The sequence below is a fragment of the Herpailurus yagouaroundi genome, unplaced genomic scaffold, assembly GCF_014898765.1.
Source record: "Herpailurus yagouaroundi ecotype Mexico unplaced genomic scaffold, PumYag 195, whole genome shotgun sequence".
NCBI classification, from domain to species: domain Eukaryota; kingdom Metazoa; phylum Chordata; class Mammalia; order Carnivora; family Felidae; genus Herpailurus; species Herpailurus yagouaroundi.
In genome coordinates, this window is record NW_024412426.1 from 7665118 (window position 1) to 7693079 (window position 27962).

The window sequence follows — 27962 nt, forward strand, 5'->3', positions numbered from 1 at the left end:
AGAGAGAGAGAGAGAGAGAGAGAGAGAGAGAGAGAGAGAGGATCGCAGGCAGGCTCTCTGCTGCCAGCGCAGAGCCTAGTGTGGGGCTCAAACTCACAACCGTGAGATCATGACCTGAGTCAAGATCAAGAGTCAGACGCTTAATCAGCTGAGCCACTCAGGCGCCCCCATAGTTTTTGATTTAACTTTTAATGGTTTTTGCTTTTTGGAATGTTAAAATTGTTATTAGTGTTATTACTCATAAATAACCTAAAAATTATTAGAATTTCTAATTCAGAAATAAATTGTGGGGTTCATAAACTCAATCTTCGTAGGCAGAATAATAAAGCATAAAAGAGAGCAATAAGAAGAAACCATATAAAGAAAATCTGTTTGATCCACTTGTGAATAGCTTTTACAGAGAATAAACACAAATGAGCAGAGACCATCCCTGTTTCCAGTAATCTATTTGAGTGTAAATCTTGCCATAGAAAATAGAACATCAATAAATCTTTATAAGAGCACTTTAAAAAAATTTAGAATCAGTGATTGCAATTTTAGAGCTCTGTAATTGATTAATCAAAATTAACAGACCAGTTTCAACCACATAGACTAGTATGACCATGTTAATATTTTACAGAATATTAGCAAAAGAAGCAAATATATTTGGTGCCTTCGGCTGCTGACTTGTGTTTTCATCCCTAGGGTCCTGTGCTGCTTTGGTTTCTCAGGAATGGTTTTTTTCAGTGTATACTGGAGTTGAATAGGTTCCTAAAATAATGAGGTATCTAAATTTCAGGATTTTAGAGTTTCAGGGGAATTTGAACACTATCTACTTCCTCTTTTTTTCAGACAAAGAAACAAACGTCCAGAGAGGTTAAGTCATCTGTCTAGGATCACATATAGATAGCTAGCCTCTTGAGCATAGATGTGTAAGCATTGGGAGTCAGGTCACCCTAGATGTGTGACCCTGATGAAATTACTTCCTCTTTCTGGGTTTTAGGTTCTTTGTAAGGTGAGAGAACTGGTCTTAATGGTTTCTAAACTCGCAGGGCTATATTTTCTGAGGACGCATCTAGCTTTAAATTTCTATTTTTTTTAATGGCTTAATTATATTTGATATATGAAGAAGATAGAACTTAAATTTAGGACTATTATTAAATTAAAGTTCTTTCAGAAAATTTTGATGAGATTTTAATTTGGGAGTGGAAAACTGACCCACTGAAACTTTTATTTAACTTAAATAAATAAAAGGGATAGTCATTGATTAATTTTTTTGCAGGATTTGGAAAAGGAAAGATTCTGCATAAACTGTACATCCCTATCTTCAATTGTAAGAAAACATTGCCCTGACATTATTGTGATTTTCATTTATAGAACTATCCCATGAGAACACTTGTGTTGCAGGCTTCAATTTCCCAAAGGTATTATGTTGATTAGTTAGGGTTAACTTGTCTTGCTAGAACTTGTTTGAAATTTCCAGTTTGGCCACCCGATGGGGCACAAACCACTTTTTCTTTCGGGCACTTCTGCAAATGAAAGTATGGTATAGCGTATTTAAGATAACACTTGTAAATGATTGTGTACATAAGATGCCTGGCATTTACCAATGTTTCTTAAATGAGTGAATGAATGTTGTATAAGAGAGGAACCTGTTACTATTCTTTATTATATTTGTATAATAAAGTGTGTTAGGATGAGTATCCTGGAAAGATTATACTTGTCCATCCATCCCTCAAGGTTGGTTTTGGATCAGCTTTTGGATGAAGGCCCAGATCATAAGAACCTAAGAATCTTATTTGACCTGGGGTGACCATGGAAAGTTAGTCCTGGCTTCAAATCCAGTCCTAATCTGGAAAGCATTTGAGAGACTGATTGAGTTGTGCTGGCTAGGGGTTTTAAGTATATTCGTGCCATGGCCCCCAAAGGAGAGTACCCAAAACTCCCATTGAGTAAGAGAAGATAATATTAGAACTGTTAGTTATATTCATTTTTATGCATAAGACAAAATTTTACTAATATTTAATAAATGGGTGAGTTTGATGGCCTTGTTAGGAGGTGTTCTGAGAAAAAGAGAAGGATTGCTAATAGGTTTCTTACTTGTGTGTTCACTTTAAGCAAATAGCAATTATTCTAGTTTATGGTTATGTAGAATTTACAGGTGTTACCTAGTTTCGACTAAACTAACTCTTATAAAATGGATAGGACTTAAAAAGACTCCTGTAGGGGTGCCTGGGTAGCTCAGTTGGTTAAGCCTCTGACTCTTGATTTTGGCTCAGATCGTGATCTCATGGTTCATGAGTTTAAGCTCCGCATCTGGCTCTGTGCTGAGAGCCTGGAGCCTGCTTGGGATCCTCTTTCTTCCTCTTCTTTCTGCCCCTACCTTACTTGCTCTCTCTCTCTCTCTCTCTCTCTCTCTCTCAAAGTTAATAAATAAACTTGAAAAAAAAAAAAAAAGACTTCTGTAAAGAACCTCAACAGTAATACCACTAAAGCAAGCACATGTGAACAAAAAAGTGGCAGAGCTGACAATTCTACTTCTAGTACTAGCTTTTGGTAAGCCAAATTACAGACAAAAACAATCATACTTCTAATAGATCTGACAAGAAGTTTGCCCCCCCCCAATTCAAAATAATTAGGATAATTCTTTGAAATAAGATTTTTTTTCAAAACTTTATTTAGAGAGAGAGAGCGCAGGAAGGACAGAGAGAGAGGGAGAGAAAGAGAATCCCAAGCAGGCTCCACACTATCAGTCCAGGGCCTGACTCAGGGCTCAATCTCACAAACTCTGAGATCATGACCTGAGCTGAAACCAAGAGTCCAACACTTGATCGGCTGAGCCACACAGGCACACCTGAAGTAAGTTCACTGTCTTCCATAGTGAACTTCACCATAAACATATACTATGTGTTAAGAATATTGAGCCTTTGTGGTTTGTTTTTCAATTTATAACCATTATAATTAAGTTTCATAATCAACTAATTCCTGAAGTTTAAGCTAGACCTTTGAAATACTATATCACAAAATGTTAAGCTTAGATTTTTAAAAATAATGAAGCTTTTCAGGTATGTTGTTTTCTAAAAGTATTGCTATTGATAATCTCTTAGGTTGAAAATATTTTTGTACTATTTATGAATGAAAGATAAAAATTGTTTATCATTGTCTCATCTTTTAGAAACTATTTAGGGGCACCTGGGTGGCTCGGTGGATTGAGTGTCTGCCTTCGGCTCAGGTCATGATCTTGCCATTCCCGAGATTGAGCCCTGTGTCAGACTCTTTGCTGACAGCTCAGAGCCTGGAGCCTGTTTCAGATTCTGTGTCTCCCTCTCTCTCTCTGCCCCTCCCTTGCTCACACTGTCTCTCTTTCTCTCAAAAATAAATGAATATTAAAAAAAATTTTTTTTTAAAGAAACTGTTTAAAAAATTCTGTTTTATTATGTACACAGTTGTAGAAGGATATAACTTATCAATAAATATACATATACTGGAGGAGGTACATAGTAAGCTATTGTTTTTGTTTTTGATAGTGATATGATATTTAAAAAAGGTTTAGAAGACTTTGTTCAAGTTGTGCAGCTTAACCAAAGCTGGTTTGTGGATTGCCTGGTATTGAACTAGTCTTTGCAATTGAGAGCAGTGTCAAAATTCACTAGGGTTCTTACCCAGTTGTATTTGCCTTTTCACGTATTCCTTTTACCTAGTAAATGCTGAAGGAAGCCAAGTAGACAAAGCTCATGAACAAATGCCTTAAATTATCCATTCATTCCAACAGCTGTTTATAGGGGTTCTACTATTTGCTGTAGGCTGATAGATTTGTCCTGAAACTCAAGCTCTTTCATTATCTTAAAAATAGAAAAGATGGGGTGCCTGTGTGGCTCTGTTGTTAAACATGTCCCTCTTGATTTTGGCTTAGGTCACAATCTGACAGTTCATGAGATCGAGCTCCAAGTTAGGCTCTGTGCTGGCAGTGTGGAGCCTGCTTGGGTTTCTCTTTCTGCCTCTCTCTCTGCACCTCCCCCTCTCCCCCAGTAGATAAATATTAAAAAAAAAAAAAAATAGAAAAAACAATAGTATTTTTTGTTTTTGTTTCATTTTTAAATGCTTATTTTTTTTTTGAGAGAGGGCACGTGCGCATGTGAGCAAATGGGGGGGGGGTACAGAGAGAGAGGGAGACACAGACTCTGAAGTAGGCTCCAGTCTCTGTGCTGTCATGACAGCACAGAGCCTGATGTGGAGCTTGAACTCAGGGACCACGTGATTATGACCTAGATAAAGTCAGATGCTTAACTGAACCACCCAGGCACCTCTGGTTTTGGCTTTGTATTTCAGTCAGCGCAGTGTTTCAGAATTAAAAATGGTATAGAAAGAAAAGATTGCAGATTGAGGACTTGGAACATTGTTATAAATTTGGGTCACTTGTAAATGACTAAGAGACTTTCTCCTTAGCTTTTTGAACTTTTGAACTTTTTTTGTTCAAATACCTTTCCATCTAATTTGTTTCTAGGAACAGATTTAGTTACCCATTCCCATCATCATGCAGGTATGGTGTCTATAGGGGCTGATCAGAAAATTCTTAAAAAGTTGTTCATTTATTAGAGGTCAGGGGAAAGTATAATTAACCTGCTGTAAGCATAACTTACAACTTCATAGTCTGTAACAAGAGGACAATATGTTAATTAAGCAAATATAGTCTCTTATTCATTGAGGGTGACCTGCAGTATTTACAAAGACTGAGGACTAGGAATGTGGAGATATAAGTCCTTAGACATAGTTCTGTCTGTTCATAAATGATGAGAGAACAAGAGATTGTTTTGAAAATTGAAGGGCTGTAATGTAATCATTCAGTAAAGTGGGACGTTTTTAGATTACTGTGTGACTTACTTAGGCTAAATTGGTCAAGTTGTAATTCACAGAGTAATGCATGTGCTTTGTAGGCTTTTTCTGTACCTTAGAGCAGTGGTTCTTAAACCTTTTGGTCTTGGAACCATTTGAAACTCCTAAAAATTATTGAGGATTCTAGTGTCTACTGATACATGTTGTATTACAAATTAAAACTGAGAAATGCTTGGGGCGCCTGGGTGGCGCTGTCGGTTAAGCGTCCGACTTCAGCCAGGTCACGATCTCGCGGTCCGGGAGTTCGAGCCCCGCGTCAGGCTCTGGGCTGATGGCTCAGAGCCTGGAGCCTGTTTCCGATTCTGTGTCTCCCTCTCTCTCTCTGCCCCTCCCCCGTTCATGCTCTGTCTCTCTCTGTCCCAAAAATAAATAAACGTTGAAAAAAAAAATTAAAAAAAAAAAAAAAACTGAGAAATGCTTAAAACACAGGAGTGTAACAAGCACACCTTCTACTAGAGACATGTTATCACACTTCATGCAGCCTCTGGAAAACTCCACTGTTTACTTGTGAAAGAATGAGAATGAAAAAAACAAGTGAAGTTTTGTAGTGTTATTAAAAAAAGAATTTGGATCTTTTGAGCTCCCTGAAAGGGTTCGTTCGTTCGTTCGTTCGTTCCTTCCTTCCTTCCTTCCTTCCTTCCTTTCTTTCTCTCTCTTTCTCTCTCTTTCTTCCTCATTTTCTTTCTCTTTGCTTTTTTTTTCTTTTCTTTTTTTCTTTTTAGAGAGAGAGCATGCATGTGTGCAAGCATACGAGCAGGGGAAGGGCGTGGGAGAGGGAGAGAGAGAATCTGAAGCAGGCTCCACGCCCAGTGCGGAGCTGATCTTACCAGTGTGAGATCATGACCTGAGCTGAAATCAAAAGTTGGACGCTTAACTGATGGAGCCACCCAGGCACCCCCCCTTTTTTTTTTTTTTAATATTTCTGAGTTTATTTACTTAAGCAATCTCTACACCTAATAATGGGGCTCAAACTCATGACCCCAAGGCAAGAGTTGCGTGGTCTTCTGAATGAGCCAGCCAGGCACCCCTCCCTGAAAGGGTTTCTGAGAGTTACTGCCTTAGAACACAGGACTCCTTTCAGAAGGTTCAAAGATGGCCTGAGAAAAAGTTCTCCAGTTTTAGGAAGCACGTAGGGGAATAGGGAATCTCTTGGATGAGAATTCTCAGGTATTTCCCCCACTGCAAAGGATGTAAGGGGGGAAAAAGTTGGCTTCTTGGGGATTCCCAATTCCGTTCTCTTTTCTTTGAATTGAATTAGTTGATATGTGGTCTGCTTGTCATTAAGGAGAATGGAATTGACATTTAACGAGCAGTTAGGAACCCAGTGTCAGCTGCTTTACATAGAATAATCTCATTTAATCTTCACAATTTTGCAAGGTAGATGATTTATTATTTTTATTTTAGATTAATCATTTGTTCATGGCTACATACCTAGCAAGTAGCAGACCGAGTAGGATTTGAAATTGAATCTGTCATACATTAGAACTCTTGCTTTTTAAAAAAAATTTATTTGAGAGAGAGAGAGAGAAAGAGAGAGGGAGAGGGGCTAAGGGAGAGAGAGAAAGAAAATTTTAAGCGTGGTGGAGCCTGACACAGGGCCTGATCCCATGACCCTTGCATCACGTCCTGAGCCGAAATCAAGAGTGGGACACTCAACTGACCGAGCCACTCAGGCCCTCCTAGAGCTCTTGCTTTTATACAGGAATTGTAAGTAACAACAGATGTTATTTTTTGCGTGCTTACTGTATTAGGCACTATGTTAAGTACTTTAAAAACATTTTCTCTTTATTAGCAAGCCGTTAAGGTAGGTTGTCAGCTCTGTTTATAGATTGGGGAAATTGAGTCTTAGAGCCATTGAGTAATTGATTATGTTGATACTGCTAATTGTGGATAACCTTCTTTTAATTCTTATTACTACCTTTGGAAAAATAAATAAGTTCCTTTATTTATACATATATAGAGTTTGATGTGGTCTGACCTATTCTTGAGCATCTGCTAAAGTAATGGCTGGTCTACTTTCAGTCCTAGGTCTCAGTCTGCATGTTTTGGAGGTAGTAGAGTGTGGTCTGGAGGCCAGAGTTAATTTATATTTTCCTCAAGATTATCAGGGTAACTATTATTAGATAGGCAGCTGGTAAATAGAGGACCTTATGAAGATGAGGCCATAAGAAAAAGATAAGATATTAGTAATAAGAGTAAAAAGAGGAAGGTAAAGTGGGCATAGCTGTTGTATGCTGCCGTTGTGGCATTTGGCTTCTAGATGATAGATCATGGAATGTTAATTATCCCCGTAAGGAATTTCTGAGATTATTTAGCCCAATTCCCTTTTTTACTTAATGGGAAATGAGGTTTAGAGAGGTTAAGTGATTCAGGGTTACATGACTTGGTTAGTGGCTGAGTTAACACAATTACCCTGATTCACTTTATTGCTTATTATTTTGCCTTGTATGCTAGTATGTTCAAAATGCATAGAGAACAAACTCTAAACCATACTGCCTAACTCATATTCCAGCTCCACAGTTTACTAGATGAGAGACCTCAGGCAAGTCACTTAACCACTCTGTGCTTCAGTTTCCTCATCTGTAAAATAGGGATAATAATAGTAGTTCTAGGTCTTTGGGACCTCCTCTTTGGGAGGATTAAAGGAGTTAAAATATAGAAAGTGCTTAGAACAATGCCTGGCACATAGTAAGAGCTATATATTTGTTATAAAAATTATTTCTCCTGTAGAGAGCTCAATGGTATTAATGTTGTATAAACTGAGCCTTAAAATTTGTCACTCTGGGCTTGCCCAATTCAAGTTTTCTTGGAAAATGGCTTTGTTGATTTTAGCCATTACTTCTGTTATCTGTGATATTTATATCAATAATTAATGAATGAATTAATGTTAAATATTAATATTTATATTAAAAATGGTCCTTAACCTTTTTATATATAGTAATAAAACCACCTAAGAACACTTATGCGGTTTTGAAATAAATTCCCTGTTCACTTGTAAATTAGACATTATTTAAGTTATAGACTATTTTTTTTTTTTTTTTTAGTTGAGGTGAAATTCACATGTGTATTCTTAAGTATAACCAAATAGCTTGAGTGAATTGTTGGGAGTTTTTAGTGGATATCTACTTTTAGTTGTTTTCAGTTTTTTAATGAAAATTTAATTTCTAATACTAGAATTGGTTTTAGAGTTGAGAAAGACCTTCTCAACCTCTCTGTTTTATAGATGAATAAATTGAGGTAGAGAGGCCGAGATTATGTGGTCAGAGTCTTGAAACTAGCTGATAGGAGAGCCTGGGATAAGAATATTGGCTTCCTGCTCACCAATGTACATTGCTGAGGCGTATCACTGCTGTATAAACATTTAATTTTTTTTTTAATTTTTGAGAGAGAGCATGAGCAGGGGTGGGGCAGAGGGAAAGGGAGAGAGAATCTCAAGCAGGCTCCACATGGGGGGTAATCTAGGCAGACAGAATAATACTAGGCAAAGGCATAAATAGGTAGAAGTATCTAAGCATATTAATGAAATCTGGTTTAGTGGATATGTTGGAGAACTAATGGAGTGAGGTTAGAAGGGTGGACTGGGAGGGATCAAGGGGTGAAGGGATGAGTACCTTGCTGAGTTTAAACACTTCCTAGGTGTGAAACATCAAGGATTTTAAAGAAGAGGTTAGTGGAGAGGGATCAGTGCAAAATGAAATGTATAATTTAGATCTTGGAAGATGTATTGGAGAGAATAAGACCAAAGACAGGAAAACCAAACAGTATAGCTGAAAATATTGAGGGCTTGAATAGTAGCTTAATTAATCAATTTTAGTGTGTATTTTTCCCATATTTTAATACCAAAATCAGGATATGTCTTATAATTAATGTTGTGTTATAGGTTAATTTGCAGATACATTTTTCATTTTTATAAGCACATAAAATAATGGTGTATATTACTATTAATTACTATTAATGGTGTATATTACATCTTAGATTTGATAAAATTTGATAGTAATGATATATAATTTTACCTAATGCTTACTGTGTATATGTCAGGCAGAGTAATAGATACCTGTCAACATCAAGCATCTGGCAGTGTCTACTGTGTTTAGCAACTTTTTAATTTTTTTAATTTTTGTTTTTAAGGGAGAGAGTAAGCGAGCGTGGGAGGGACAGAGAGAGGGAGAGAGAGAATTCTAAGTGGGCTCTGTGCATGAAGCTTGATCTCATGACCCTAAGATCATGACCTGCGCTGAAATCAAGAGTCAGATTCCTAACTGAATGAGCCACCCAGGCGCCCCTAGCAACTTCTTTTTTAAATAACTGAAAGAGACCAAAAGGCCATGGGATCTACCTGGGATGTCATTAGAGGTTGAGAAAGAAATTTATAAGAGCATGGTTGAAGAATGAATGCAGAAAATAAGAAAAGTTCATGTTTGTCCCCACAGAATGTGGCTAGAGCTCTAGAAATAAATTACTTTGATATCAATTTAGTGTTTTCTTATTCTTTTGTTTAGTCAGTGAATGCAGATTTAGTTCTTTTTTTAGTTTTAGGTAATAAACTCAAATGTGATCAGTGAGATATATTGAGATATATCTTTCTATTGTTTTTCAAATGTTTTTATAATAGTAGATAACAAAAGTGTTGATAAGCAGGTTAGTTACCACTTCTAATCACAGATTTCATACATCTTTTTATAAACCTTTCTTTTTGAGTTGAATATATTTGTTTGAAATAGGAGTTTTGAAATATAAGTACTTCAAATTATACTGCCATTAGATATTTGCTAGAGAGGGATGCAAAATGTTTTCTCTAGAATTTGTTTGGTCAGTATCATGGACTTTGAACAGTTCTGTTCTTGATAGATGGAGAAATTAGAAAGTACATTGCTTTAGAGACCACTGAAATTGAAGTTATTATAATAACCCTGTGAGCTTGGGCAAGTCATTTAGCCTTTCCGTGTTACAGTATTCTCATCCTTAAATTGGACATGATAATAGTGCCTACTTTAGAGGATCATATGAAATTAACTGAATTAATAATTGGAAAGCACTTAGTACATATGTGTGGTAAGTAATAATACTACGTATAGTAAGTGTTGTATGTATATTAGCCATTATTACATATCTATCTCTAGTGGTTTGAAACTAACAGTTGAGCAGGTTCCTAGTTGATTTTATTCTTTTAATATTTATTTATTTATGTATGTATGTATGTATGTATGTATGTATTTATTCGTGGGGGGGGGGGGGCAGAGGGAGAGAAAGAATCTTAAGCAGGCTCCATGTCCAGTGCAGAGTCCCACCTGGGGTTCAATCTCACAACGACGAGATCATGACCTGAGCCGAAATCAAGAGCGGGTCACTCAACTGACTGGGCCATCCAAGTGCCCTCTAATTTATTTATTCTTGAGACAACTTGGGGAAGGGAATCAGTGAAACTCTAACTGGGAAAAAACAACTTAGATATTGCTCATTCATTTATTGGATAAATGGAAGATGAAAGAAGTTTACCTTTTTAAAAAAGCCTGATATTTCACAGAACACAAAGTTTTTGTTGTTACTTGTTGATGGTTATTGCTGAGATAAAAAGATTAATTTAAACATTTTTGACAGTTTCTTTAGTTTTTGGGATAGAAGGAAAACTGGGAAGAAAGCTGGTAACTTTTTTTCTTTCACTCTTTTGTTATGAAGCCTTAGTAGAATTGATTTATAAACATACAGTATTAGGGGCGCCTGGGTGGCGCAGTCGGTTGGGTGTCCGACTTCAGCCAGGTCACGATCTCGCGGTCCGTGAGTTCGAGCCCCGCATCAGGCTCTGGGCTGATGGCTCGGAGCCTGGAGCCTGTTTCCGATTCTGTGTCTCCCTCTCTCTCTGCCCCTCCCCCCGTACATGCTCTGTCTCTCTCTGTCCCCAAAATAAATAAAAATGTTGGAAAAAAAAATAAAAATAAACATACAGTATTAGAGAGAAAAAATATTTTAGGGAAAGAAATGATCAAATGCAGTATTTTGAAATTCTCCTTTAACCTTTGTTTCATTTTAGAGACTATTATTTAACATGGTGGGTTTTATGTAAGGAACACTTATTAATAAACCATTATTTAACCAGCTTTAATTACAATGATTTAAAATTTTTAATGATATCAGTGGTTATTAATAATAATTTAATGCATATTTTGTGAGCCTGCCATGCTAAACACAGAATATCCCATTAAAGTAACAACCTCCTTCCAAATGGTGAAATTTGCAAACATACACAATATTTTAGTAGTTGGATCATTTTGTTATCATTAATATTTGAAATTAAATAAAAATATCATTGGTAGGCATAAAGTAATACTATTAAACATTTTTTAATGCATCACTTTTTAGTGCTTAGCACAGTGATTTATTGTGTAGGTGCCTCAATATTCATTTTATAAGGAGTGAAGGAGGGAAGAATTCAATATAAAGTTTTAAACCTAGGGAAACTGGTAGAGGATAGCTACCTTTGGGAATGGTAAACTCATGAAATTAGATCTTAAATATGCTGATTTCATGTGTGAGATGTCTGTGTGTAGAGAAGGAGCTAGGATTTGAAAAATGGTATTAAGAGATAAGATTATTATAATTGAGATAGTAATTAAAGAATTCACTAAGGGAAAGTATGTAAGGCAAAAAAGTAAAGATGCAAACGGAGGAAGTCTTGGAAAATACGTTGTTACAAGACTGGAGATATAGAGATAAATGGGTTATTAGCAGTGATATGCTCTGTGGACAGGTCAGTAAGAATGAGAATTAAGAATAGGCCTTGGAGGGGCGCCTGGGTGGCTGAGTCACTTAAAGTGCCCGACTTCTGCTCGGGTCAGGATCTTGTAGTTCAAGAGTTTGAGCCCTGCGTCAGGCTCTGTGCTGACAGCTCAGAGCCTGGAGCCTGCTTCAGATTCTATCTCCCTCTCTATCTGCCCCTCCCCTGCTCTCTTCCTCTCTCAAAAATAAATAAACATTAAAAAAGAAAAAGAATAGGCTTTGGATGTGACAAAGGGAGCTTATTGGTGGATTCTGAACATAAATTGTGTTTTGCAAACTATCTTCCAGGTTTTAAGAGGTTAAAGTCATTGAGACAACATGTATGTACTTACCATTTGAGAAATTTGGCTACTAAATTATGGAAAGAGCCTAAATGTCCATCAACTGACAAATAGGTAAAGAAGATGTGGTTGATATATACAATAGAATACTACTTGGCAATGAGAAAGAATGAAATTTGGCCATTTGTAGCAATGTAGACAGAACTGGAGGGTATTATGCTAAGTGAAGTAAGTCAGTCAGAGAAAGACATACCATATGTTTTCACTCGTATGTGGATCCTGAGAAACTTAACAGAAGACCGTGGGGGAGAGGAAGGGGGAAAAAGTTACAGAGAGGGAGGGAGGAAAACCATAAGAGACTCTTAAATACTGAGAACAAACTGAGGATTGATGCGAGGGTGGGGAAGAGGGGAAAGTAGGTGATGGGCATTGAGGAGGGCACCTGTTGTGATGAGCACTGGGTGTTGTATGGAAACCAATTTGACAATAAATTATAATTAATATTAAAAAAAAAAAAGAAATTTGGCTACTAACAGAGCGAGGAAGATAACTTTGAGGACCAAGTAGGATAAAGCAAAATGTTCTTTGAGGATTTATGAGATCTGTTCATATATGAAGACAGTAGAGAAAGTAGCTTTAATTTTATCTAAATTTTTGGCTTAATTGCATTTCCCTCATTTATTGTCTGTGAGGCCTTTACAAAGTTTTTTCTCTGAACCTCAGTTTTCTTGTGTGTGATATGAGGATAGTACCTACCTTTCAAGGTTATTGTGAGAATTATATGTAATAATATATGAAAGTACCAGCAAGAGCCTGATCTATAGAAGATACTCTTCAGTAAAGTATAGCCGTTAATTTCTGTCATTATTAAAAATAAGCCACTGAAGTAACTTTTACTCATTTATTCAATGGACATTTTAGGGTGTTAGTACTTAATTTAAGAAGACTCTCTGTAAGTGTCATGAAATTTCTTGGAAACCAAATGATGGTAGCTGGACTTGTAGAATCCATTGCTTGATGGGGTGCCTGGGTGGCTCACTTGGTTAGGTGTCTGGCTCTTGTCAGTCAGGTCATGATCTCAGGGTTTGTGAGATTGAACCCTGCATGGGGCTCTGCGCTGACAGCATGGAGCCAGCTTGGGATTCTCTCTCTCTCTTTTTGTGCCCTGCCCCCCTTGCCCTCTCTCTCCTTCTCTCTCAAAATAAGTAAATAAACTTAAAAATAAAAAAGAATTCATTGCTTGAGAAACTACCTTTTGACAAAATGAATTACTGTGTTTCATAGATTCTAGGATGCACACTCCCTTGTTCCACTATCCAACACCTTTGAAATTGGGATTCATCTTACAGATGTCATAGTTTAATTGGTAATGCTTTTCTTTCTTAATGATTCATAAAATAATGGTGTGTTTTAACAATTGATGATGTCTTAGACTCAATGAAATATGGTAGTATTTTATTAAGTACAAATGTATTTTGATTAGTAGTATTTTTTTTGTGGGAAATGTTATTCAGCCTCCAGAGAATACCCAATTTATTAAGGTTTTGTGGTACTGAAATTGAAGCTGTGAAGTGGTCTGAGACCCATAGATTAGAAACCATTTTGGGGGCACCTAGCTGGCTCACTTAGAAGAACATGCTACCCTTGATCTTGGGGTTTTGAGTTCAAGCCCCACATTGGGTGTAGAGATTACTTAAAAAAAAAAAAAAGAAAGAAACCATGTTTATAATTTTTATAGACATTGGAAACAGTATTGCAATATTGCAGAGCTTTTGGATTCCTTTTTGTTTTTGTTCAGTTAAACTGGCAAACTGTTACTAAGAGCAAACGTGAGAATTTTATGTTGTGATAACTATTATTTTTGGGCAGAAATCTAACATGTTTTACCAACCTGTATAAAACTTACATGTTAAAGAGAGCTGGAAGCCAAAAGCATTAAGAACTTTTCTTGTGTCTAGTAAATAAAAATGGTTTGAATTTTGTGTAGAGATAAAAGGTAATGAAAATTGAGAAACTAAGGAAGGACTTTGCATTTTGATAGTTCATGAAACTAGAACTGCTATAAAAGCTCAATAAAAATAATAGCTAACACTTAAAAAAATTAACTGATGTGCTGATTCGGACATTTATGTTTTGTGTTCAAAGTCTGTGAAGTTTACCAGTATATTTTAAATTTGTACTGTGCTAGATGCTGTGGCCTATAAAAATTGAGGTGAGGTTGCTCTCTGCCCTCAGAATTTACAGCTGTTACCACAATAAATGTAAGAATGAGACATATAGATTTAATTAGTTAGAAGAGAGCATTTGTTATCAGCTTTATTTTATCGTCAGAATAGCATCCTTAGACAAGGAAGACGCTGATTTATTCTGTCAGACCTGCTTCAGGTTAAAAGTGTGGCTGTATGCCTTCTCAAGGGCATTCAGTGTGAGTTAAATTACAGTGTTGGTGGCTTTGATATATGGGAATGCAATTTTGCTTATTATTGCTAAATAAATCACTTGCTTAAAATTGTCATAAGTTTTCTTTCCATTATTTGGTATATGTATAGGGATAAGCATCTTAGCTACTTTGATCAAGATGAGCAGAAGATGTTGGTTATGATCTAATAACATGTACATTCTGCGATATAAAAATGTTTTTCGAATCTACCTCATGTATTAATTATCTATATAGCCCAAAACTTAGTAGCTTAAAACAATAATAAACATTTATCTCATGTGTGTCAGGAGTTTGGAAGCAGCTTAACTGGGTTGTTCTAGCTCAGGGTATTGTGTGAAGTTGCAGTCAAGATGTCAGCTGGGGTTGCAGTTATCTCAAGGCTGGATTGGGGCTGGGGGATCCAATTCTAGGATAGCTCACTCTGGTGATTTGCAAATTTGGGCTTTTTTTCAGAAGGCCTCAGTTCTTTACCATTCAGAACTCACCATAGGGCTGCCTTTTTTTTTTTTTTTTTTTTTAAATCTGGCTTCCCTCAGAGTAGATAATCCAAGAGAGAGTAAAATGAAAAACAGAGTCTTTTATGACTTAGCCCTGGAAACAGTATTCTGTCATTTATGCAATATTCTATTGTTTATATAGGTCAGCTGTATTCTGTATGGGAGGGGTTGCACAAGAACATTACTACCGGGAGGAAAGAATCCTTTGGAAGATTCATCTTTGGAAGAATCATCTCAGAGGCTAGGTCCCTCACTTGATATAAAAATCTAATGGTAGTAAAGTTTTAGAAATAAAAGAATATCAGAAAATTGAGTTGCCAAAATTGGAAGTAAATCTTAGAAAATAAGGTTTCATTTGAAATAACGGGCTGTGTGTCTTTTTCTCAAGCATGGATTATAGAATGTACAAGACTTGGGTGGGATACTTTAGTAACCTGAGTTTCAGATCTCAGTGGTAAAATGAGAATCACATTACATTAAGGAGTTAAAGCTCTGTGTTTCATAAAATTAAAGTTAAAGTAGTGTGTTTAAAATATTCAAAATGATATGTGGTAGTAGGCATTCAAATGTAACTATGATTGCTTTTATTATTGATCGATATTTGTGGCCATCATTTCCTCAGCTCTCATGTGTACTCAACCCAATCTAATCTAGCTTCTGCCTGATCACTCTTCTGAAACCATTGATTGATGGTCACAGGTGAGCTCCTGATCCTCAGATCTAATAACGTCCTCTTAGTCTTCTCTTTCTTTTTGATCTCTAAGCAGCTTTTTATTTTTCTTTCCTTTAACTTAAGGTTATATTTTTTTAAATCTTACATATGGATAGTTTCAGATATAGGCTCTGAAGCAGAAAGAGTGTAGGCATTCCAGCGTTAGCTATTTTTCTTTATAATTCAGTTGCAGCATTCCAATTAGATAGGTAGATGGATAGATAACATTCCAATTAGACAGAATAGATATCTATATTCACCATCCTGCTCAAGATACAGAAAAATTATGAGTATTATGCACCCTTCCTTGATTGTTGTTTTGCTTAGCTCAGATGTTTGTTTTCTTTTTATTTTTCAGCTTTATTGAGACATAATCGACATAACACTGTGTAAGTTTAAGGTGTACAACATAATGATTTAATACATTGATATATTGTAAAATGATTACTTCCATAGCATTAACTAACACCTCTATCCCATCACATAATTACCATTTCTTTTTTGTGGTGAGCACATTTAAGGTCTACTCTCTTCACAACTTTCAAGTATCCAATAAAATACTATTACCTATAATCACCATGCTGTACATTAGATCCTCAGAATTTATTAACCTTATAACTGGTAGTTTGTACCTTTAACTGATATCCTCTCCCCCCCCCCCCCCCATCATAACCACTACTCTATTTGCTGTTTTACTTTTTTTTTTTAATCCATCCATCTGTTAACCCTTAGGTTGTTTCCATGCCTTATATTGTGAATAAATGCTGCACTGGACATGGGGGTGCAGATATCTCTTCTCTAAGCAACTTTTGATAATTTTTAATACCTCTTCTTTCTTTTTTCATTGTTACATTAGTTTCAAGTGTACAATATAGTGACTTGACAACTCTACACGTTAGACTATGCTCACCACAAGTGTATCTACAATCTGTCACCATACAGCACTATTACAATACCATTGACTAATATCTCTTCCTTCCTGAAATGCTCCTTTAATTTTTGTGGCACTGTGTGTGTGTATATATATATATATATATGTATGTCTGATTTTTTTCTCATTGTCTTGTCTGCTGCTTTGTATTCCAAAAGATTATGTCCTTGGCCCACTTCTCACTTTCTGAGAAATTATATTTACCTACAGTTTAGGCAGGTCCTTTTTTATTTTAAGTAGGTTCCATGCCCAGCGTGGGGCTCAGACTCATGACCAAGAGTAGCACACTCTACCTCTACCGACTGAGCCAGCCAGGCACCCCAAGCTTAGGCAGTTTCCTGTCACCTTTATGTAGGTGATTCCCAGTTCTTAACCACTAGCTCTGACCTGTCTTTGAAATTGTATATCTCTGAGGTGCCTGGGTGGCTCAGTCAGTTAAGTGTCTGGCTCTTGATTTTGGCTCAGGTCATGATGTCAGGGTTTGTAGGATTGAGTCCTATGTCGGGCTCTGTGCTGACAGTGTGGAGCCTATTTGGGATTCTCTGTCTCCTCTTTCTCTACCCTTCCCCCCACTTGTGCGCGCGCTCTCTCTCTCTCTCTCTCTCTCTCTCAAAACAAATGAATAAACATTAAAAAAATAAACTGTAGATCTCTATTTTCATCTGTCTGCTATCTCAGTTTTTCTGTAGATACCAAAGTGGTTTGTCATCCAGTCTCTTTTATCTTTTTTTGCTCATGGTTTTTTCTTTGGTGTTTTTCCAGGTCAGTTAATAGTGTCACTAATCATCCTTCTTTTTACCTGGGCTCAAAATCTTGAAGATCTTTAATTCCCTTAGTTCATATTTAATTGTTTCTTTTTTGCTTCTTGATTTTTGCTTCTTGGTGTCCTCCTCTTTCCCATATTTCACCTATTTTTTCTGCCCCCCATTGCGACTGCCTTAGACTTTCAATATGCTTTGCTCATTTTTTAAAATGTATTTAATATGTTGTGTTATAATTTATTTATGTGACTTCTTGTTTGAGTCATCATTATTTTCTTTAGAGCCTGGCATAATGTACAGAGTAGACATCCAATAATCATTGAATGAATAAAGCATGGTAACTTCCTTAATGATGATATTAATAATCTATAAATATGGTACACCTCTTTTATACAAGTACAAGCATGGTGGCTAATTCCCATACTTTATAGTCATATGGGGACCAAGTGACACAGATAAATAATTAAAATATAAGGTGGAAATATTAAGTGCTATAAATGGTTTCAAATAGAGTACTACAGGATTTCAGAGGAGAGAGTGATGATTTCCAGCTGGAAAAATCAGGACAATGAATAAAAGAGGTTAAATTTGATCTAGACCTTGAAAAATGGTTAAGATTTGGAAGTTAGGTTTAGAAGATGTGGGTAGGGTGGGGGATTGTAGTAGAGAGAGTAGTTGTAAACAAAGGCAAAGATGGAAGAAATATTGAAGTTCCTAAAATGAGTAACAAGTAATTCATTTTGGCTTTAGGGTTAGATTGTGAAAGTGAAAGTGCTTTTCTTCAGTTTGGAATATAAGCCTAGAAAGATAGTTTGAACCATCCTGGGTGCCTTAGAGGCCAGCAGAGGATTATGGGCTTTATTTTATAACCATTGGGAAATCCTTGTAAGTTTTTAAGCAGGAGAATCAGACTGGTGCTTTGGGAATATTGATAAAGAAGCAGGAGTTGTAAGATGTTTTAGAGAGATGGAAATCTATAGGTTGGTAAACCAGGTCAGAGTTCACTGTAATAGTGTAGGTAAAAAGGATAACGGGAGATATGTAAATGAGGTTGTGGTAGTGGCATTGAATGAACCAGATCATTAAACTCATGGGTGAAAAGGAGAATATTAGGAATGTTAACTCCACTAGGACAGGGATTTTTATTTTCCTCATGATGTATTCTAAGTGTTTAGAGCAGTGCCTGGCACATAGCAAGTACTCAATAAGTATTTGTTGAATGAGTGATAACTAAGATTGTGAATCTCTGTGATTTGGATACTGGCAATGACATTAAAAGAAATATAGAACATGAGAAGAGCATGTTTTGGGAAGAAATGAATTGAACTTTGGACATTCTGAGTTTGTGTTAGCAGACATGTGGCTGAGGATACAGATTTGGGAGATATCTACTTAGAAATAGTAAAAGCCATGTCAGTGAATATCAGAATATATTAGTGCAGTAACTTATAAATGTGAATATTCCAAATTAGTTCTTCCTGTTTTATAATGCATATTTTATACATTTAATAATTGAAATTATAATTTAATGTAACAACTTTTGCATAGTGAACTGCCTTTTGCTGATGGGGTGCTTTAAATTCCATGAAAATTATGAGTTGTGCATAATCCTAATATACTGTAGATTTTGGATTAAGTATGTACAAAAGTACATTAATTTTAAACTTTAATATATTAGATTATAAGAATTTGTGTAAGTTTTTATTGACTTTACAGATTATTTTTATCATCAAAAACAGAGGTTAGTTTATTTCTATTTGAGGATAGAAATGAAGATTCATTAGATGGTGATTCTTTGTATAGGACATATGAGAATGTTGGATGCCCTCTTGAGGTATATAACATGATTTACAGAACTGTCCTTAACACTTTAATATCATGAAAACATGACTGACTTCTAGATGATGAGACAAAGAAACCATGTCATATGTACCTTACTTGCACATTACTCACAGACTACCCAGTATTTCTGGTGAAAAAAACTAAAAAGGGAATGCAAAAAGAGGAAGCAGAAACTGAAAAAGAAGTCATTGGAGAATATTTCTGGGGTGCTATAAATCAGCTCATGATGTCTGTGTTTGTTTGTTTTTAAAGTAGGCTTCATGTCCAGCACAGAGTCCAACGTGGGGCTTGAACTCACCCCCGGGATCAAGTTCTGAGTTGAGATCAAGATTCCGATGCTTAACTGACTGGGCCAATTGGGCGCCCCTCATGATGTACATATTTTGAAGAATATATCAAAATTTTGTTATTCAGGAGTTCCATTTAGAAAAATTTTTGGATTAAAAAAGTCTGATGTAAATTTTATCTAATTATTAAACACTGTTAACAGGGAATATGACTGTTTTAAAGGTTTATAACAAATAATCCCTTTCCCTTCCTCTTTAAATGCCTGTGTTTATTTTATTGCTTATTAATCAATAATTAAATTCCAGTGTGCTGACTTTGAGTGAATATTGAAGCCAATGAGAACAACATAGGTTATTTAATTGATGGAGTTGATAATATTTGTAGTATATATTTGAGGCTAATGGTGAGTTGATAGGAAGTAGAAATTTTTCTAGTTTCTGATCTGAGTTTGTGGAAAGGCCTGTGAGATTGCCTGTGCTTTGGAAAGGAGATTAATGATGATCTACTACGGGTTATTAAAAATTAACAACATAAGAAATTTGTATTGGCAGTATTATTGAACACACATGTTAGGTTTGAACTATACCCTATTTTGTGCAATAGGTATATATCTTACAGAAAGTTTAAGTAATATAATTAGGAGACCTTGTTTAAAGCTATGCAAACTGGGATTTACATGTATTTTCTTAGGAGTCTGTAGGTTATGAGAATTAAAAATATAGTATGTTTATGACAGTGATTTTCTAAAAATATAATAGCATAGTCTAGATCATCTAGATGACCATCTTATAAACTGGTAAATGCCGGGAGTTGCAGTGCCTGTGTTTATGCTTGTTTGGTCATGTTGGCTCCAGGTAGAATACTGTACTACTAATACAAGACTGAGGCATATCTAATACATAAATGATGTATTCATGTCCAAATAGTAGATGGCCAAATGCTGCTACAGCCCACTGTATGATGTAAGTTTTGCGGTAGTTTGCAAAGGATTAGCTAACATTGTTTGAGTATCTTTTATGTTCTAAGTGTTCTTCATTTATAATCATGAATTATAATTAATATAAGGATTTGTGTTTTAAGAGTTTTTAATTCTCATAATAGACCTGTGAGGTATGTGAGATTACTCTGTTTTACAGATGAAGACACTGATATACAGAGAGGTTAATTTTCCCAAGGTTACACAGCTCTTAAGTGGTAGAGTTGGTTTTCATATGCATCGTCTGACTCCATACCTCCTAGTCACTGTATTATGCTCCCTCATAGTAGAGAGAGGAACTAGGAGCATTATATCACATCTAATAGTCATATGGGTATTCCAAATTCAGAAGAACAGGTATAATGACAACATTGTATTCATGTTGCCAGTTGAGATTTTGTTTTAGCAAACATATTTTTTTTCCTGTCACATTATTGTTGTTGGTTGAATAGTATTGGTTTTGTTGTTGTGTTTGGATTTAATTTGTAAGATTTTACTGTTATATGAGTTCTTATAAGCACTAACAGAGTTTCGTTTAAATATATGTTATAACCTAACAAAAATAATTTAACAGATTACCTTAGAGATGCTGATATAAAAGATTGTTTTGAATCCTTTGGAAATCAAAGAAATCTCTTGTAATGCACATGAATGTATATTGATTTTAGTATACAAATTCGGAGTTTTATATAAAGTACTGGATTTCTTTAAAGTAAAACAGCATAAATTGAGGAAACTCTTTGAATATGTTGTTTTGTGTATTTGGATTCTGCTCCTAACCTAGGCAAATGCTCTCATATCATAGATAACAATCTATAGTTATAATTAATATAGACATTACTTTGTAGGCTCTTCCCCTCGTAGTTCCTAATTGGGGCTATTCTCCTGTCACAGGAATAGAAAGGTATCCTGTTTATGGAGTTCTCTAGAGACTTATTACAATAAAAAACTTAGAAGGTCTCTTATTCAAGGGAAAACTGAAGTAGTAAGAAGCAAAAATAATTGTCTCTGATTTTACCCAGAATTGTTTTGATTGAAATGAAATTGTGACTCAGATTTACAATCAAAATGAAGGCTATCATCATTTTCCTCTTTATAAAATTTTAATTGTCTTTTAAAAACTTAATTTGGTAAGCTTTCCTTTTGCAAATTTAATTCATTTTCGTCACTAAGGTACTACTTGGTATGCATTTTCAGTGTGCTTTGTTCATGTTTAAAGTAATTTTCTCCAAAGAAGAAATACTTTTGAGTTCAAGAACTATTTATTGAGCTTCTATTGTGTAGAAGCCACTATGCTAGTCGTTAATGGTTTATTTGCTTCCTGATAGCATCATTTAATTTTGGTATACATGCCTGTTATACTCCAGAAGTAGAAAAACTTCATTCAGATATTTGAGTCTCTAGTATTACCTGCTGTTATGATAGATTTAATTCCATAAGTATTCTCTGGCTGGGTGTGTGTTCCTTACATTTTTCTAGTTAGAGAGTTACTTTGCTCTAAGCAATCTATTAATTTACTCTCTTAAAATATCTGATGGAAGACTGTAACATAACCACCACTCTACACTTGTGTAAGACTTTAATATAAAATTCTAATCCAAACTGGGGCACTTGGGTGGCTCAGTCGGTTAAGCGACTGACTTTGGCTCAGGTCATGATCTCATAGTTTGTGAGTTTGAGCCCCACATCAGGCTCTGTGCTGACAGCTCAGAGCCTAGAGCCTGCTTCGGATTTTGTGTCTCCATCTCTGTCTATCCCTCCCCCACTCACACTCTGTCTCTCCTTCAAAAATAAATAGACATTAAAAAAAAATTAAAAAATCTTAATCCACACTGACATAAAGTCTTTCTGATGTTTGATAAAATCTTCTGGACTAACTTCTTTTTTTTAGGTTAGAAGTTAGTGGTTCCTGAGACATCTGAAATTGTAAAGAATATAATGAATTGATATAAATTTTTCTTAAAAGAAATTCCATACCTTTGTCATACTCAGGGCTTTTGTACACAAATAAGTTTAAGAATCGGTGGTCAGTAAAGATGAGGCTGAGCTTCAAATGCAATTTTAGAAAAGTTGTGGCCCAGTAATGAAGATTTTGTAAAAAAGGTTTTTGTTTACATGTTTTCTGTCACTACTTCTGACCAGTTCTTTTTTCTGACACCAACTGGGTATCTAGTAACTTAGTTCAATTCTGACACTAAATATCCAGACCCCATGGGCAAAGGCATAGTCCCACAAAACTACTCTCGCTTGAGATACCAGCTATAAGTGGGGTACCCAGGATACCCACACTTCTGTCTGGCTGACTACAAATCTTTGGCCATTGCTGATTGAACTCAATCCCCAGCCATTCTCTCTTCCTCAGAGATTTGGGGGTGGTGCTGAAAGTTTTAGCCCTCTAATCACATTAATCAGGCTGTTGGCTTTTCTGGGGACCAGCCCCCATCCTGAAGCTATATCAGAGCCATTCCCCATTCCTCCCCCACCCCCCATGAGCTATCTCATTAGTACACAAAAGAATAGATTCCAAAGGTTTTCAGAACTTTATGCCAGGAACCTGAAACAAACAGCAAATATTTTTTATTATACCACAATTACATTACTGTTGTAACTCAAATTTTATATAGTAAATCTTACTGAATATTACAGATTTAAACATGTATGATGTTAAAATTTTTAAGTATAGGGGGTGCCTGGGTGGCTCAATCAGTTAAGTGTTCCAGTTTGGTTCAGGTCATAATCTCATAAGCCCTGCGTCGGGCTCTGTGCTGACAGCTCAGAGCCTGGAGCCTGTTTCAGATTCTGTCTCCCTCCCTCTCTGCCTCTCCCCTGCTCATGCTTTGTCTCTCTGTCTCTTCCAAAAATAAACATTAAAAAATTAAAAATTTGTAAGTATAATTTCCCTACAAAAATTTTTATAAAACATAGGTTAAAATTAACAAAAATGAATTAAAGTTGTTAATTTTCCTTGCTTCACTGGAAATCTTTTTTACTGTATCTTGTCAGGCTTGGTTAGTAATAGAACTAACAGGTTGGTGACTGGTATAAAGCATATGGTAAATTCACCTGGGAAGAATACAATTTACTAGACTTGAATACAGAATGGGTCACCCTCAAGGTTTATTTCTTCTTTTGGGGGGTTTTATATGCTTTAGTGACTCTAGGGCAGTGGTTCTGGGCAGGGGGTCAAGGCATGTTGATTTTGTGTCCCATGGGACATTTGGCAGTGTCTGGAGACATTTTTGGTTGTCACAGAGCTTTGATGGAGACATTGCTATTGGTATCTAGATGAGTCTAATGAGTCTCTAGATGGCAGGGATAGTACTAAAAATCTTGTGCACAGAACTGTCTCCCTGCCCCCAACAAATTATCTGACTCCAAATGTCAATTGTTGAGGAATGCTGGAGGCCACTTGGGTGACCACCAAAGGTTAGATTGCATTTAAAGCTTTGAAGCTGTGGAACTGGATAAAGCCACCTGTTTATGAATGGCTCGTCAGCACTGGAGCTTTATCCACTTGATTGATTCTACTATTTTGATAGGTATAGTGAAGTACTTTTCAGTCCTGGCCCAGACCACTGATTGGGAGACCAAACTGCAACTATCCAAATTACCTAAATATGGTTGGTAGCTAATTCACTGGTTTGGGGAAAAAAAAAAAAAAAAACCCGTAACTCATATGGAGGACTTTCCAAACCTCCATTGAAGAATATTTGTATCTAAGATAAAAAGAATTCTGGAGATTGTCTACATAGCAGTATGAATGTACTTGACACTAGTGAATTGTTCACTTGAAAATGATGCTGAATTTTATGTTACATTTATGTTACTATAAAAAATTTGTATCTAGTGTTTTATATTTTCTTAAGCAGTGTTCCATGTATTTCTCAAGGACCATTGTTCTATCATCATTTTCTTTTAGTCAAGAGAGTTTATGATCTCTCAGGAGATTTTTCATTCTTTTCCAAATGGCCTTTAATTTTTAAAATGTATATATTAGCCATTTTCTTAAAGATTGGACAATACTGGATTGATATGAAAGTATAATATTTGGGTTTTAACTTTATTAAAGTTAATTGAAGTATTTTATTAAATTTTCAATTTAGGGAATCATGTAGTCATTATCTGGATATTGAAAAAGAGGTAATTGTTTAGCTTCAAATGCTTTTAGTGTAAAGATTACTTGTGATTTCATGAACTTTTCTTTTTTCTAATAGGCTTTCAAGGATATGCTGTATTCAGCTCAGGATCAGGCACCTTCTGTGGAGGGTAAGATGAATTAATCCCTATTATAGTCACATAAAACCCCTTTTAAAGGGAAGATATTTTAAACTGAATAGTATAAAACTAATATATCCAGCCCTATTATATAGATCTTTTATGCTTTTTAAAAATGTATTTTATGATTACTTTATATTTCAATCAAACTTTTTTGTTTGTTTAGCTTACATTTATTCTATGATGGATCTCTTAGTATCTTCTTAAATCACCTCAGCATTGTGAATCACAGATACACAATCTGTTTGGTTTAAAGTCAAAGTTTTTATTTGTGTCATTCCTGCTCCCTCCAATGTATTTTATAGCAGCCTTTATGAGTCCTTAATCCGTAATTAGTCTAAGCAACATAGTTTTTACTTTCTACTTATGCCATGTCTTTAGATGTGGATTAGTAGGAAAAAACTACATATATGTGTGTGTAAGTGATATAAGAATGTATATGTATACATGTGTGCAGCTCGGCTGCCATAAAATCACTGACCTAAGGACAATAGTTATCTCTCTCCAATTATCTTTATTGATCTTTTCTGTTACTTCAGCTTCTGCTCACCAGCTCATTCTTTATGGGTTTAACCTTTGATAGGTTTGGAGAGTTGTAATTTAAAGTTATAAGAGTTCTTGTGCCATTAAATAACTGAACTAATTCAACAGTTTCTTGAGGGAGTGTTCCCTCTGAGGCTGAGTAATCTTTTAAGATTTTATACCACATTTTTCAGAAGAGATGTATGTAAAAAAGTATATGCCAAGCAATGAGAAAGAATGAGATCTGTCCATTTGTAGCAGCATGGATGGAACTGGAGAGTGTTATGCTAAGTGAAATAAGTCAGTCAGAGAAAGACAGATACCATATGTTTTCACTCATACGTGGATCCTCAGAAACTTAACAGAAGACCATGGGGAGGGGAAGGGGAAAAAAGTTACAGAAGGGAAGGAGGCAAACCATAAGAGACTCTTAAATACTGAGAACAAACTGAGGGTTGATGGGAGGGTGGGGGAGAGGGGAAAGTGGGTGATGGGCATTGAGGAGGGCACCTGTTGGATGAGCACTTGGTGTTGTATGGAAACCAATTTGACAATAAATTATATATATAAAAACATAAGTAAATAAATATTTGAAAAAAAAGTATATGCCAAGAATAATCTAGAGTGTGTACAGATTAATATGTTTTATGAGATACCAAACTGAAATTCTATGAAGTCATTCTAGTGAAAAACTTTTGGAGGCTTATTTTTACAACATGTGACAGATGCTGAAGTTATTTAATAAAACTATAGATCTATAATTAAAAATCTCATTTCTTTAATGACATAGAAATTTACATCTTTCATCTCCAGCCATTCTGAATTCAAAATGTGCTTCCTTTAACATCTTGAAATCTTTACCAGGGTATTGGCACTTAGGTATTATTAGTTTTATAATGTGTCACTGAATTTTGGATTATAATATATTTAATATATTTAATTTTCTAATGTTTAATGGAAAACACTGAAGATTTATCACAATGTTTAGTTCTCTATTGGGTTATTATTTCCTATTTTATGTGTCTTAAAGGTACATCTCAAAGTATTTTAAGAATGTAATAAAAATGAAATTACATGGAAGTTTAACTGATTTCTTCATTCTGTTTAATTTGCTTTACTATTGGTTCTTTTAATTTTATTCTCAAGGTCATGCTACTTATCTTTAGTTCGCCTTTTCTTTTCTTTTCTTTTCCTTTTCTTTCTAAGTTTTACCATCCATTTTGTAACAAACATATTTTGACAGGTATTGGAAGTTCTGGTGATCTTTATTTATCCCTTCATGGTGGCTCATGTTGCTCGTAATTTTCATACACTTTTAGCTGTTATTAGAGAAAAACTGAATTCTATGAAAGTATGCTAAAATGACAAATACTTACAGTTAAAAGAACTTTTTTTAATATCATCATCCAGAGGCATTAACTTCTTTGGATCCTGTTTTAAAGGGAGTATTGTAGGCTGATCATGCAGATGTCTGTGCTACTTTCACAAGGGAAATATTCCATACTGGTTTATTCTTTCTACTCACATTGAAAGCATGTAATTTTTATTTTCTTAAAATGAATTTTTCTGTTTTGAGATACTTGAGAATTGAAGATACTGAAAAGTGGTTTAAAGAAATGCTGTTCTGTGTGGTATTGAGGTTAGAAAATGTTATTAAAGTGACTATCATTTTGTCTAATTTGATTCCGGTACTATATTAATTTACTATAGTTATATGGTATTAAATTTGAATGTTTGTTTTGTTGTTTGTTTATTTATTTAGAGAGAGAGAGAGCACATGCATGGCAGAGAGAGAATCCCAAGCTGTCAGTATGGAGCCCCATGTGAGGCTCAAATCTCACCAACCGTGAGATTATGACCTGAGCCAAAATCAAGGGTCAGACAAACCACCCAGGCACCTTCTTTGTTTGTTTTTTTTTTTCCTTTCCTTTTCCTTTTCCTTTTCTTTTCCTTTTCCTTTTCTTTCTCTTTCTTTCTCTTTCTCTTTCTCTCTTTTTCTTTTTCTTTTTCTTTTTCTTTTTCTTTTTTGAGAGAGAGAGAGAATGCAAGCAGGGGAGAGGGGCAGAGGGAGAGAGAGAGAATCTTAAGCAGGCTTCATGCTCAGTTTAGAGCCTGATGTGGAGCTCTATCCCACAACTCTGGGATCATGACCTGAGCTGAAATCTAGAGTTGGATGCTCAACTGACTGAGCCAACCAGGTGCCCCCCAAATTTTAACATTTTTAAAGGCAAAAATGTTTGCTAGGACTTGATTATCTTTTTGAACATTGTCTTTTTCTTTTCATTCTCTTTGTTTTCTATACCTTAAGTTTTTAGTAGGCTTAAAACTTTTGGTACCAGTGAGCAAGTTTTTTTTTGTTTTTTTTTTTATCTTAAAACTGAAGAATACCATAGCATACCATGAGTTGCTACTTCTCAAATCTGCTATATGCTTAATTCAGTTTACCACTGTTTGTTTGTCCTGTTTTATGAGTACTGATACTTGGTTCCCATCTCAGACCAATTAAAATAGGATCTGGGAGTGAAGCCCAGGCATTGGTGGTTTTACACTCTCCCAAGTGATTCTAATAATAACCAAAGTTGAGAACCCCTGCCATAAATCTTAAATAATTTTTGATCAATACTGTTAATGCTAATTTCTTTTAAGAAATTTTTTTTTTTTAATTTTTTTTTTCAACATTTATTTATTTTTGGGACAGAGAGAGACAGAGCATGAATGGGGGAGGGGCAGAGAGAGAGGGAGACACAGAATCGGAAACAGGCTCCAGGCTCTGAGCCATCAGCCCAGAGCC

General features: G+C 35.5%; 1 protein-coding gene across 1 annotated transcript in view; it reads left to right on the forward strand.

The window, feature by feature from the left end:
* The window catches only part of XPR1 (xenotropic and polytropic retrovirus receptor 1), a 217012-nt gene that overhangs the window by 3335 nt on the left and 185715 nt on the right, over nt 1-27962 (forward strand). The window contains exon 2 of the mRNA XM_040446496.1: nt 24589-24640. Within this exon, the coding sequence (XP_040302430.1) occupies nt 24589-24640 (52 nt within the window). The remainder of the gene's footprint in view (nt 1-24588; nt 24641-27962) is intronic.